The 14,101-nt window shown below is 45.6% G+C and overlaps 1 protein-coding gene across 14 annotated transcripts in view; it reads left to right on the top strand.

Annotated features, from left to right (window-relative positions):
- Positions 1-14,101, top strand: part of SLC25A17 (solute carrier family 25 member 17) — a 114,334-nt gene that overhangs the window by 26,125 nt on the left and 74,108 nt on the right. For all 14 annotated transcript variants that reach the window (XR_016217047.1, XR_016217045.1, XR_016217046.1 and 11 more), the window contains 2 exons: positions 1,005-1,071; positions 3,212-3,363. Coding sequence is in view for 10 of the 14 variants with exons in the window: in XM_089309003.1 (XP_089165129.1) it covers positions 1,005-1,071; positions 3,212-3,363 (219 nt within the window). In the remaining 4 variants the exon portion in view is untranslated. The remainder of the gene's footprint in view (positions 1-1,004; positions 1,072-3,211; positions 3,364-14,101) is intronic.

Here is a 14,101-nt window from a genome sequence, read left to right as displayed (position 1 = left end):
CCCTAGCAAGTTCTCCATCGCTGTCAGATTTTCTGTTTCTTCCGCGACCACGTGGTCTGCCTCCACTGACTAGAGCCTCTGGATGGCTCAGAGCCTTAGCCCTCTTCTCTTCTCAGAGAATCTGAGTGGGTTTGCTTAAGAATTTTGAACATTACAATTCTTCCAATAAGCCGTAGGGCTTGGTAGCTTTTTGGCGGAAGGTGGGTTTTTCACTCTTTCCTTATTTTCACTGTTCCCCTTGGGTTGTTGCCACTTTGTTATTACAAATAATGATGTAAGAATAGAATTTTCAGTGAGCTTACTGGCTCAGATAAACGTGTTGGTAATTTTGATAGTCATTGCCAGCTTGTCTTCCCTGGTGGTTTACTAATTGACCATCCCACAAGCTATTTTGGTACCGATTTTAATTCTCAGGAAATTGGTTAATCTCCACATTTCTGTGTTCTCAAATTATTTTTAAATTGTGGATAGGAAATTTGAAGTTAATTGAGATACGTTTTGTTTTCAGTGAGAATTTCAATAAATGTAGAGTTCTGATTCTTTTGAGACCTTTTTTTTAGTTCAATGAGGAGACATAACGCAAGGCTGAAAGTTAAGAAGCTTGCGGTGAATCCTGGCTTGCTGTCAGTGGTGTGTCTTTCACAGCTTTTGTATCTGTAGCCTCTTTTGTTCAAGGAGGATAATTTATTCTCTACTTTATTAAAAAATGAGAATATGTTTGGAAATGAGAGAGCTGTATGAAATTAAGAATACTTTCCTCTGTCACAGCTTTTACTTTGGAAATTATGGATTGAATTTAAAAAATGCTTTGTGGTTCACAAATAAGGTGAAGGCCAGGGACTCCGCAGTGGGGCGTTTCACACATGGTCATGTAGCAGGATATGAGGCACATTAGGGGTGCAGGAAGAATAGGCCGAAAGATTGCTCAGGTGAGGTAAGTGTGAAACTTGGCAATGCTGGAGATAATAACTCTGCGTTCAAACGTCTGCTCTTTGGTCTTGTAGTCGATGAGAAAAGAAAGTCCAAAACCACACACATGGTGCTCCTGGAGATCATCAAAGAGGAAGGCCTGTGAGTACTCCCGCCTTGCACCTTGGCAGGCAGAGCAGGTTGTTGAACTGCTGTGCCTCCAGGCACCCACACTCCCTTCCTCTCTACCCTCATAGCCTTTCAGTGTTGTGAATCTGTAATTGCCTGGCTTGTTAGTACATAATTGTTCTCAGTTCCTTAAAAATTTACACTTAGGGGTCCATGTTGCAATGCTGGCATCCCATATCAGATTGTGGGTTGCATTCTTGGCTGCTCCACTTCTGATCTAGCCCCCTGCTAATGCCCCTGGGGAAACAGCCAAAGATGACCCAAGTATCTGGGCCCCTGCCACCCATGTGGGAGACCAGGATGGAATTCCTAGCTCCTGGCCTCAGCCTGGCCAAGCTTTGGCTGTTGCAGCCATTTGGGAAGTGAACCAGCAGATAGAAGATCTTTCTGTCTCTGTGTCTGTCTGTCTGCCTTTCAAATAAATACTTTTTCTTAAAAGAAATCTGTAGTTAGCGGTTTGGTTCTTGATCATCTAGTCTTCCATGAAATCAGTGCTGTGTTTTATGTACAACGACCAAAGATAATAGTTGTTTGCTTCATTCCTATCAGATGCATTCAGATTGTATACTTTTACAAACTTTATTTCTAAGTAATTTCAGAATCACAGAAGGTTGTGACAGTCGTATTAGTACAGAGAACACCAGCATGTGCTGTTCCTGCGCTCATCTGTTGTGAACACTTTCCCATTGTTGCACGTTTGTGCTGTGCTTCCCCCGCCCCCTTCCTTTCTGATTATGCACCCCCCACAGATTTTTCTAGTTGTTTGAAAACAAGCTACATACATGAAGGCCTCCTACCCCAGACATTGATGCTTTTAATAGAGCTTCCATCTACTGGTTAACTTCCCAAATGTCCACGACAACCAGGGCTGGGCCAGGCCAATGCCAGGAGCTAGGTACTCCATCGGGGTCTCCCACATGGTTATTAGGGATCCAAATATTTGAGCCATCACCTGCCCTCTCACCCCCAAAGTGTGCATTAGTAGGAAACCAGATTGGAAGCAGCACAGCCAGAACTTGAATCAGGCACTCCAACACGAAATATTAGGCACCCAATATTCACTCTTTTAAGGAAAACAGCCCCCACCCTGCACTTTTTATTTTTAAGGACCCATAACAATCGTGCACATTTGTGGGATGCTTTGTGATGTTTTAGTACACGGACACATTGTAGAGTGTATCCAATCAGAGTAAGCGTGCCGATCTCCTCAGCATTATCACTTCCCTGTAATGAAAACATTCTAAAACTACTAAAAATGAAAAAACAACTTAGATTTCTCATTTTCAGTTTTCCCCATGCTTCTTCATGATTAGATTATACGTCCTTGGCCAGAATCATGCATGGGTGGTGCCGTGTTCTTCACAGAGTATCAAGTCTGGAGTGGCATGTTGTCCACTGCTGTTTCTTGGCTAACTGATTTCTTAGACTTGAGCTGGTCACTGTGTAATTGCCTCCTCGGCAACTGTAAGCAGTCTGTGCGGAGAAGCTTTGCAACAGTGCAGATACCCTGCTTCTTACCAGAACGCCTACCCTAAATTACCATGAAGTTGCAGCAGTGCCACCTCCAGCATTGCCTCTGCATTTGCCAGTCTCGGCCCGCTGTCACTGTAAGGAGCACTGGCCCTTCCCTCATACTTGGCTATTATCCATATGCACTCAAAAAATCCTTTTATTTTTTGTTAGTGGTTTACATTTGATTGCTGTACTTTATTTTGGTTCTCAAATGGTCCCAGGTTTAGCCAGTAGGAGCCCCTTCATTCTGGTTCCCGTGCCATCATGACATGCCCCTATAATCTTTTTTAAACTTATTTTCTGCAATTACCTCATTTTAAATGTTCTTGCCTTGTGATAAGACACGGATGATGCTATCTGTATTCATGTGTGTATATATATATATTCATATATATATATATATATATATATTTAACAGCCGTGGGGAAGTTCCCATTACTTCCTTGGCATCACTCCTGATTTGGCGTCCTTCACTGTGGAGCCCATCGTGGTGTAGGAGTGAACCGTGCGACAGTGATGATCAGCCCTTCCTGGGGCTTGGTGCCAACCTCCATGGCCTTTCTGCTTGACTTTCACTTTGCTTATTGTGTTTTTCCCATAGCCTGGCGCCATATCGAGGGTTGTTTCCAGTTATTTCCAGTCTCTGCTGCTCCAATTTTGTCTATTTCTACACTTTTAATAGTCTCAAAGCTGTCTGGGTCAAAGGTCAACGTTCTACTACTGGAAAAGATCTGGTAGTTGGATTTGTTGCAGGTAACAAGGTTTTCTGGGTATAAAATGTTTTTATATTTTAATATTTATTTTGTGATCAATATATCTTCCAAGAGTTTACTTTCGCACAAACTAATGCTCACGTAGAGTTTGTTTTTCTACTTGGTGGTTTTTGTTTTTAGCGTGGTAAAAAGTGTAACAATTTACCATCTTACCCATCGTAAGTGTACTTCCAGTAGTGTTAAGTGTATTCATATTACTGTGAAGTGGGTCTCCATAACTGTTGTATTTTGCAAAACTGACGTTATACCCATTAAAAGGGAAACTCCCCTTTTCCCTTCTCTAGACTCTTGTAATCACCATTCTACTTTGTCTCTAAGGTTCCGGTTACTTGGATACCACATATGCTCATAAGTGCAATCATATGATACTGTCTTTTTGCGAATGGCTTATTTCACTTAATATAATGTCTCCAAGTTAACCTGTGTTATAGTGTATGATAGGATTTTCTTATTTGTTTTGTGGCTGGATAATACTCCATTGTTTGTGTATGCAAGTACTTCAGGAAGTTTGTGGAAAATGGAATTAAAAGAAGTTTATTTTGGCCCAGAAAGATCTTGAAACCCATGCATAAAAGGGTCCTCAAAAGGTTCATGGAAAGTGCTGTTACGAGAAAACTATGCAAGATTTTCAGGATTTTTTTCTGTACCAAAATAAGCTTATCTTTTTTTTTTTTCCCAAAGATTTATTTATTTAAAGACAGAGTTACAGAGAGAGGAAGAGACAGATATTTTCTATCTCCTGGTTCACTTCCCAGATGGCCACAACAGTTGGAGCTGGACCAGTCCCACGTGGGTGCAGGGGCCCAAGCATTTGGGCCACCCTCTGCTGCTTTCCCTGGCATATTAGCAGGGAGCTGGATCAGAAGTGGAGCAGCTGGGACTCGAACTGCTGCCGACATGGGATGCCGTTGGCAGCCTTGCCTGCTATGCCACAGTGCTTGTTCCCAAGCTTATCTTTTAACTCCATTTATCTGTGAGCTTTTTAAAGTACCTTTGTATGTCACGTATTATTCAACTGTTAGCGAATACTTGAGTTGTCTTCACCTCTTGACTGTTGTGAATAGTGCTGCTATGAATGAAGGTGTGCACATCTCTCTCTGAGAGCCTGCTGTCTTGTCTTTTGGAAATACAGGTTGAGTGTTCCTTATTCAACATACTTGAGACCAGAAGTGTAGCAGATTTCAGAGTTTTTTGGATTTTGAAATATTTGCAAAGACTTTACCAGTTTCGCATCCCTAATCTGAAACGTTTCCGTTTGGGAGCATTTGGATTAGCGATGCTGTTTGTTTACCCAGGAATGGGATTGCTGGGTCACTATAGTTCCAGGCTTAACTGTTTGGGAGTACCCCTGTATTCGTCTGTCTGTTTCCTATTGCTCTAGCATAATACCTGAGGCTGGGTAACTTTGTAAACAGAGGAGGTTTATTGAAGATCACCTCTGGGGGTTCAAGGGCGTGGTTCAGCTCTGGTGAGGACCTCATGGTGGATGGTGTCACAGTGGTGAGAGCATACATGAAAGAGAGCAGTCACATCACTACAGGAATCCAGAGCAGCTTGGAAGTGGCCAGGCTTGTTTTATAACAAGCTTCTCTTGAGAACTGAGTCCCATCAGAACTACCTCGATCCCTTCTAAGGGGAACCCTATCCCACCCCTCCCCCAGTAATTTTCCATTAGGCTCCAGCTCTTACAGATCCCACCACCCCTGTACTGCCACACTGAAAACCAAGCCTCCAGTACGTAAACCTTTGGGGCACATACTCAAATGATAGCAACCTCCATACTGTTGTTGTTGTTGTTGTTCTTCTTCTTCTTCTTCTTCTTTTTTTGGACAGGCAAAGCTAGACAATGAGAGAGAGAGAGACAGAGAGAAAGGTCTTCCTTTTCTGTTGGTTCACCCCTCAAATGGCTGCTGCGGCTGGTGCGCTGCGCCAATCCAAAGCCAGGAGCCAGGGCCAGGTACTTTCTCCTGGTCTCCCATGCAGGTGCAGGGCCCAAGCACTTGGGCCGTCCTCCATTGCCTTCCCGGGCCACAGCAGAGAGCTGGCCTGGAAGAGGAGCAACCGAGACAGAATCCGGCACCCCAACTGGGACTAGAACCTGGGGTGCCGGCACCGCAGGCGGAGGATTAGCCAAGTGAGCCACGGTGCCAGCCACTGTTTTTCATGATAGTTTTTCCATTTACAGCCTCACCAATAGTACACAGAGATTCCAGTTTCTCCGTGTTTTCCAGCACTTGTTATTTTCTGTTTAATGATAATAACCATCCTCAGAATAGGAGGTGATAGCTCATTTTGATATTGATACACATTTCTCCAGTGACTAGTGATGTTGAGCATCTATTCACGTGCTTGTTGGCCAAGTCCTTTGTGTTTTAATCAGGGTATTTTGATTTTTGTTCTTGAGTTGCAGGAATCCTTTATGTGGTATGATAAGGTAAGCGTGTACTCTCTGTCCTTGGCTCCTGACACAGCCCCTGAAAGTGTTGGGATTTCCTGAGTGGTAGCATCCTCTCTCATTCCTAGTGAGTCCCCTTTCAGCCACTCCTGAGTGACCGTGGGTGGCTTAGACAGCTTCTGGGTGGAGGCTAATCACCAGAGGAACCAACCGTGTGATTAGGGGAGGGGGGAGACTGAGCTCATCACTGGTTATGATCAGAGGGCTGCTTGTATGTTCACGTTCTTCTGTTCACTGAGTTTTACGCCTGCCATGTGAGTTCCATCTTTTCTCCAGCCAGTTGTCTCGGTCACTGTAGGTGAAGTGTTAGAAGCATGGGTTTCTTCTCTTACCTAACTGATTCTTCACTCCCAAGCCATTTAGCAGTAACTTTCCTCTGCACTCTAGCGACTGTGGCCTGGCTAAAGCTGTCCATTGCTTAGTTCATCTTGTTAACTCCTGTTCCTCCTTTTGTTCTTATTACCTCTTCTTCAGGAATCCTTCCCTGTTTGCATAACTGCCACGCTAAGTCCCACTCTGGCTGAGGTGCCCTCCCTCTGTGCACTGCGTGCTGTCTGCTCCTGTCTCGGTGTCTGTTGTATACCAATGCATCTGCATATTCTTCCTCTTTTACTCAGCAGTAAGCTCTTTAACACAAAGAGGCCATTTTTGTTATCTCCCCGTCCCCAGTGTCTGAGCTGGGTGAATGTTGAATGAATGATTTACATATAGGAGACCATTCATCCTGTTGTCTCCCCTGTTACTAACTGGCAACTCTGGTCTTTTAGTTACACTACCCCAAGTTGTGAATTTATCCTCTTTCTCTCTGACCCTGCCTCCAGTCCATGGGTAAATCCTTTTTCATCTTCCTTCATATAGTATTCGACCACAGTAGTCTCCCCTATCCATGGAGGATACCTTCCAAGACCTTTAGTGGATGCCTTAAACTGCAAATAGTTCCTGACCCTATGTACTCATATGTGGGTTTTTTCCTGTATATGCATACATATGATAAAGCTTAATTTATGAATTAGGACCAGAGCTTATTCCCAGGAACTAATATAAAGTAGAATATTTAAATATACTGTAAAAAAGTTATTTAAAGTATATGAATTGTTTATTTCTGAAAACTGCCATGAATATTTTTGGACTGTTGAGTCATAGAAACTGTGGAAAGCAAAACCAGTGCCGTACCTCTCCCCACCACCGTCAGATCTCGCCTGGCTTTCTCTGCACCTGCCCTGCTCGTCACCTGCTTCCTCCTTTGTCCCCTTCAGGCCGTGTGATCGTGTTAACACGTTAAGTGGGAGACCTTGTCCCACACAGCCCTGTGTGAACTGGCCCCCCTGTTCTCTGCACTCGTTGGCCTCTCCTGTCCTCCTTGAACCCCTGGTGTCTTTCACCCTAGATGGCCACGCCGTCTGAAGTGATATTCCCTTCCAGCACGTAATGCTCTCTCTCCCTCTGCTCTGCTCGTGTTTTGTCCTTAGCCTTTGTCCTCTATCTTACATACGTGTTTTGTTTATTATCTGTCTCGGGTCTTAAATTGTAAGCTTCACAAAGACAGAGATTTTTGTTTATTGTTTACTAGTGTGCCCTCATCACACAGACCAGGGCTAGCATGTACTGGACACGTGGTGTGCATTGATGGGCAGACTGCTGGGAAGGACTTGTCGGGGAAGGACTGTTCTTTCTGTCGTGTTCAGAGGAGCTGGGCCAGGATCTCAATGTATGAGGGGACTTCAAAAAGTTCATGGAAAATTCAGTTACAAGATAAGTTTATTTTGGTACAATTTTTTAAATCCACGCATAATTTTTCACAGTACACACTTTCTATGAATTCTGTGATCTCTTCATAGTTAGTTATCCAGAAACACAGAAGGTCATTTCAGTGTTGCTAATCATGAACTGAGTTTCATATTTACTTCCAGTTGCTTTAAGAAGGTAGATTTAATGTCAATAGAAGTAAATATCTTGTTAACACCTATTAGAAAAAATAGACCATTGGGAGTGAAGGTGAATTTCTGTCTTTTGAGATTTTAAAAAATTAAAGTGGATAATCATTTGGTGCTTGGATTTGATCATGGTTCTCAGCCAAAGCTGATTTCAACCCACAGGGAGCGTCTGGCAACGTCTGGAGACATTTTTGGTTGTCAGAGTGGAGGTGCTGCTGGTGTCTAATGGGTAGAGAGGTCGGGGGCTGCTGAACGTCCCACACAGTAGCCCTGCACGCACAACAGAAATACCCAGCCTGGAGTGTCAATATTGCCTCAGTTGAGAGACCCTTGGTTAAAGAGTTTCATCATCCTTTGTAATTCTGAGATCCCTTGATTGTAGTCCTCTTTCTCTGACAGTGGAGAATTCCTTGGAAATTACTTCTGTGAGTTTTAAATTGCTCTCAATAACATGTTTTTGTGTCCTAATATATACGATTCTTAAAATAGTTAGAACAGCTTTCTTCCTCCTCCTGAGTCCTGTTGTCATACTGTAGAAATGAGGTTCATTATCTCCAAGGAGAACTAGGAAGAGCATTATTGTTATTCAAATTCAAAAAATTTTAATATTTTCACACAATAAAACTTATACAGCTTAATGCCCTGGTGAAGTTTGAAAACAGAACCTTACATATAACTTATATGAAGAAGACACATCATTTTTATATGACTGAAATTTTTGAGTAATTCCTTTTGAATGCCAATGGTGTTATCATTGTTGTGTATTCCCCGCCCTTAGGGCTTTAATCTGGCAAGATGGGTGGTTCTGTTGTATACCCAGGTGGGTTCCTTCCTTGGGAGTCAAGTGGTTGAATTTGTGGCTTGGAGCTGCCATTTCTTCTCTCAGTGAGTTTTATTTCCCAGGAGTGCATACCCAATTAGCATACTTCATTTTTGTTTTCTCACCATAACAAAGCAAACTCACTACTGACAAAACACTTTTGTAAGATTTCAGAATTACATTGCTATGTTCCAGTTACTCCTTGTGCTGGGGCAAAAGGTCCCCTTTGCCCTCTGAAAAGTTTATTGAAGTGAACTGACAGTAAATAGACTGACAGGAGAAAAGGCATCCAGATTTACCTTCCATGCATGGAAGAAATCATGGGTGAGTGACCACCTATGAGGCCACTGGTGTTTGGATACTAATACATAGATGGGGCAGAGGGAGGTATTTTTTGAAGGGTAGTGATTATTAGGGAGAATGAATGAGTCCAGAGACCAGACAGTGTTTTTTTTTTTTTGTTTTTTTGTTTTTTTAAGGTTTATTTATGTATTTATTTGAGAGAATTACAGAAAGAGGGAGAGACAGATCTTCTCGCCACTGGTTCTCTCCCCAGATAACTGCAATGGCCAGGGCTGAGCCACGCCCAAGCAAAGAGCCAGGAGTTTTATCCAGGTCTCCCATGTGGGCAGGGGTCCAAGCGCTTGGGCCATCTTCCACTGATTGTCCCACAGCATTAGCAGGGTGCCAGATCAGAAAAGGAGCAGCCAGGACATGAACTGGTACCCGTATGGATGCTGGCATTGCAGGCAGTGGCTTTATCTATTATGCAACAATGCTAGCCCCAGCAGCCTCTAATTTAAAACAGTCAGCTTGCCACAGTGGCATATTAAGAGTGATCGGCCCTGGACTCCTTCACTGGGATTGGTGAATAGTTTTAGTTTGTTCAGTTTCTGATCTGCATCTCTTAGCTTTGTTTCAAACAAATGGTGTATTTTTTTAAAAAGAAGGAGGAAGAAAACAGAATCATGGGCATTAGAACTAGGAAAAACCAATCTCCTATCTTTAGGTAAATAAAGAATGAATATTCCCATCTTAGAGCTGAAGGGACATCTACAGCTTCAGACGGCAGGAGAGTTCTCTGCACAGGCTCATAAACAAGCAGGCAGCTTTCTTTAGGCGTCTGGCCTGTCAGGCATCATTAAGAACTGGAATTGGTTGGGCATTTGGTACAGCAGTTAAGCTGCCCCTTGGGACTCATGCATCTCATATCATATCAGAGTTCCTGGGTTCAAATCCCAGCTCCACTCCAGATTTCTAGCATCCTGCTACTGCAGGTACTGGGAGGCGGGAGGTAGGAGGTGATGGTTCAAGTAGTTGGGTCCAGCCTACCCACATTGAGTGCTGCCTCCTGGCTTCAGCTTAGCGCAGTCTAGGTTTTGAGGAGTGAACCAGTGACGGGAGCTGGCTGGCTGTCTCTGTCCCCCTGACTCTCTGCTTTTCAAATAAATAAGGTAAATGATTTTTTTCTAAAAGAAGAGTTGAAGTTGGAATCATGAACTTTTCTCTTCTGTGGAATGTTGTTCTAAGCTTGATTATGTTAGTTGCAAATTTAGGTAATTTTGTGTTCTCAAGTATTTCGAGTGTCTTTTCCCAGAATTATGGTGGTTAAAAAGTCCCACTCCATTCATTTTGACTTATTGGAGAAAAAAAGTACTTGATTGTCACAGAAGAAAAGCTTTGCAACACAAAATGTTTTTAGGACTGTGTTCTCTTATTTAAATAATGTAGCGCATTTTTGTACTTTTTGTACTAAGGTTGTCCTTAGAATCCTTTTGCTTTTTCAGCTGGTTAGTAATGGGGCTGTGAAAGCAAAACATACTGGTTAAACCTCAGTGTTGGGTGCATTGCCTCTTAAGTGCTTTGCGTGTGCCTCTCTTGAATAGGACATGAAGGAAATGTCGATCTCTGAGAATCTGTTTAGTGGGCAGTAGTTTCCACCTTTAGGAAGATCTGCATACTGTGCCTCTGCAACAGCCCCGTGAGCTGGTGCTCTCGGGTCTGAGCTCCCCGTCTTCCTTTCCTCTTAAGAGAATGTCAGCAGACTGCCCAGGAGCACATTTTAATCCAGTTTTTCTAGCTGGTGGTTTTTCTCTGTTGAGTACCGTATGCTTTGCGTTGAAGAACACATCCCAGAGTCTGGCAAATGGGCATGTTTTCATATCCTCCTCTCTTGGCCTGTGGAGCACTGGCACTTTATAGAGATGAGATCAACAAGAATCCTTTTCAGTAAAGTGTTTTCAGGTTGTAATCAATGGCTGAGATGACAGCGTGTGAATACATTGTGGTTAACTAAAGATGACTCCTTGGTGTTACGTGAATTGACAAAGGTATAACAGGTCCAACTCAGAATGTGTTCTTTTTTATTTATTTATTTATTTATTTTTATTTTTTGACAGGCAGAGTGGACAGTGAGAGAGAGAGACAGAGAGAAAGGTCTTCCTTTGCCGTTGGTTCACCCTCCAATGGCCGCCGCGGCCAGCGCGCTGCAGCCGGCGCACCGCGCTGATCCGATGGCAGGAGCCAGGAGCCAGGTGCTTTTCCTGGTCTCCCATGTGTGGGGAGCAATCCGGACTAGACTAAGTTACTCAAATTAGGACTTATTCTATGCATCTGCTCTCCCACAAAATGGCGCTGGGAGAGAAGTAAACAGCTTCCGCACAGCTGCCTCCAGTTCAACTAATAAACTGTAGGACTTGCTCCTGATTGGAGGAGAGCAGCGTACTCGGCGTGTGGGCAGCCGAGTTGGGATTGGCGGAGGAGGACTATAAAGGAGGAGAGAGACGGCATGCATCGGGAACATCTATGGGGAACATCTAAGGGAACCCGTGCAGCCCCCGAGAGAACCGGCCGGCGGTGTGCCGCTCCCCTGCGGAAGTGGGGAATGCGGCCAGGGGGAACTGCCCTTCCACGGAGGTGGAAGGGATAGTAGCCAACCCGGGAAGAACCAGCAGCAAACCCGGGGAGGGCCGAGCAGACGAAAGAACAGCGCAGGGTCCTGTGTCGTTCCTCCACGAAGAGGGGGAGCGACATAATGGTGCCGTGACTCGGATAGGAAACCTGACTCGGATAGGAAACCTGACTCGGATTAGGAAACCTAGCTCGGATAGGAAACCCAGGACGGATAGGAAACTTAGGAGGGAAGAAACGGGAAGAAGCAGGAAAATACCGGAGAGAGAGACTAGCAAACAGCCTAGGGAAAAGCCGGACGAAAAGGGTGCCGGAAGAAGCTATTGAAAGCCTAGGCATAGACTCAGATACGGACTACGGGGGGAAGCTGGGAGAAATCTCTAAGGTCGAAAGTGAAAGTGAAAGCTAGAACAAACAGACTCGGACGCGGACTGTGGGGAGAGGCCAGGAGAAATGAGGGAGGAATATTGTTGGAAGAAAACTTAGGGAAACATACCGGGTAGAGAAAAATGTTAGGGAAATTGAAGCCGTGGGGGGCAGGCCAAGGCGGACACGAAAGCCACTTTGGGATTCTCAAGTTAGCCCGGGAATAGGGGGCGAAAAGTTGAAACCAGAAGCTGAGACGTAAGCCAGATTGGGATCCGTCTGATTAGCCCGGGGAGCAAAGGACGGGAAGCCAAACCGTGGGGCGGAGACGTACGCTGGGTTGAATTCGCCAGGCTAGCCCGGGGAACTTAGATTGAATGCTAGTGGCGGACACGTAAGCTACGCTGTGTTACTCGCGGAAGCCGCCGCGTGCAGAGAGAGCACGGGGCGTGAATAGATAGGGAACGGGGCTGGCGTAGGCCGTGGTTCAGACGCGAAAGGGTTAAGCGTGGAGACCGCGGAGCGCGCGAAGCCGAGCCGCGCAAAGCCGGGAAGCTGCGCAGATGAGAGAGGCGCGCGGGCTGAAGCGGCGCAGAGCCAGGAACCCGCCGGTGGGGCGAGGTGCCGGAAAGCCGCAGGGATAAGAGAAACAGAAGTTTAGAAGTAAAGTGAGAAAAATAGGAATGCTGGAAGATAGAAGTAAAATGGGAGAAATAGGAATGCCCGGAGATAGAGAAATAGAGAAATAAAAAGGCCTCCCTACAACACTGCAATGTGAGAGCTTGGATTCGGTCTGCCTAATCAAGTGAGGCGATGAGCACCTGCGGGCAGCTAGCAGCTTATGCGCCGCAGGTCACCGAAGACAGGCACGAATTAACATCAGTAAGGCTTCCCCACAATACAACAATATTAAGCTTGGATTCGGTCTGCCTGATTTAAGGCGGTAAGCGCCAGTAAGCAGCTCGACCAGAGTATGAGCTGCAGGTCACCGAAGATAGGCACGAACCAACACTAATAAGTCTCCCCCACAATAAGGCAATGAGAAGGCTTGGATTCGGTTTGCCTGATAGGTCTTGTAAGTCCCCTGCAGGCAGAGCAGAGCATGCGCTGCAGGGCACCGAACACAGGCACGTATCAGCGCCTAAAAACCTCCTCACAATGGCGAAGAGAGGACCCGGATTCGGTTTTCCTGATTGATAGGACTTGTAAGAGCCTGTGGCAACTCTAGCAAGTAGAGCAGAGTGTGTGCCGCGGGACACCGAAGACAGGCGCGTATCAACGCTAAAAAATAAAAAGAAAGGGGGATCTGTGGGGAGCAATCCGGACTAGACTAAGTTACTCAAATTAGGACTTATTCTATGCATCTGCTCTCCCACAAAATGGCGCTGGGAGAGAAGTAAACAGCTTCCGCACAGCTGCCTCCAGTTCAACTAATAAACTGTAGGACTTGCTCCTGATTGGAGGAGAGCAGCGTACTCGGCGTGTGGGCAGCCGAGTTGGGATTGGCGGAGGAGGACTATAAAGGAGGAGAGAGACGGCATGCATCGGGAACATCTATGGGGAACATCTAAGGGAACCCGTGCAGCCCCCGAGAGAACCGGCCGGCGGTGTGCCGCTCCCCTGCGGAAGTGGGGAATGCGGCCAGGGGGAACTGCCCTTCCACGGAGGTGGAAGGGATAGTAGCCAACCCGGGAAGAACCAGCAGCAAACCCGGGGAGGGCCGAGCAGACGAAAGAACAGCGCAGGGTCCTGTGTCGTTCCTCCACGAAGAGGGGGAGCGACACCATGGGGTGCAGGGCCCAAGCACCTGGGCCATCCTCCACTGCACTCCCTGGCCACAGCAGAGGGCTGGCCTGGAAGAGGGGCAACCGGGACAGAATCCGGCGCCCTGACCGGGACTAGAACCCGGTGTGCCGGCACCACTAGGCGGAGGATTAGCCTAGTGAGCCGCGGCGCCGGCCTCAGAATGTGTTCTTACGATGCTCCTACAGGGTAGGCAGAAAACAGATGCCTGGCTTGTGCAGCTGTGCAACAGTGAAAGAACTGAATCTGAATCTCTTGACTATTCACCTGGGTTACCCTTGGTTAGAATATATTTTCTGTATGGTATATTTGGAAATTTCTTAAAGCATTCTTTCTTCTTCTGTGTTTAAATGACTTTTAGTAAAAAGTTTCTCTTCCTTACAGTGATGCCTCTTGACTCTTCATGGCATGAAGAGTGCCAGGCAGTTCA

The sequence above is a fragment of the Oryctolagus cuniculus genome, chromosome 11 (genome assembly GCF_051225735.1).
Source record: "Oryctolagus cuniculus isolate XC-2025 breed Fujian yellow rabbit chromosome 11, ASM5122573v1, whole genome shotgun sequence".
Lineage (NCBI taxonomy): Eukaryota > Metazoa > Chordata > Mammalia > Lagomorpha > Leporidae > Oryctolagus > Oryctolagus cuniculus.
Note: the sequence above shows the minus strand (reverse complement) of the source record. Positions and strands in the feature narration are given on the sequence as shown.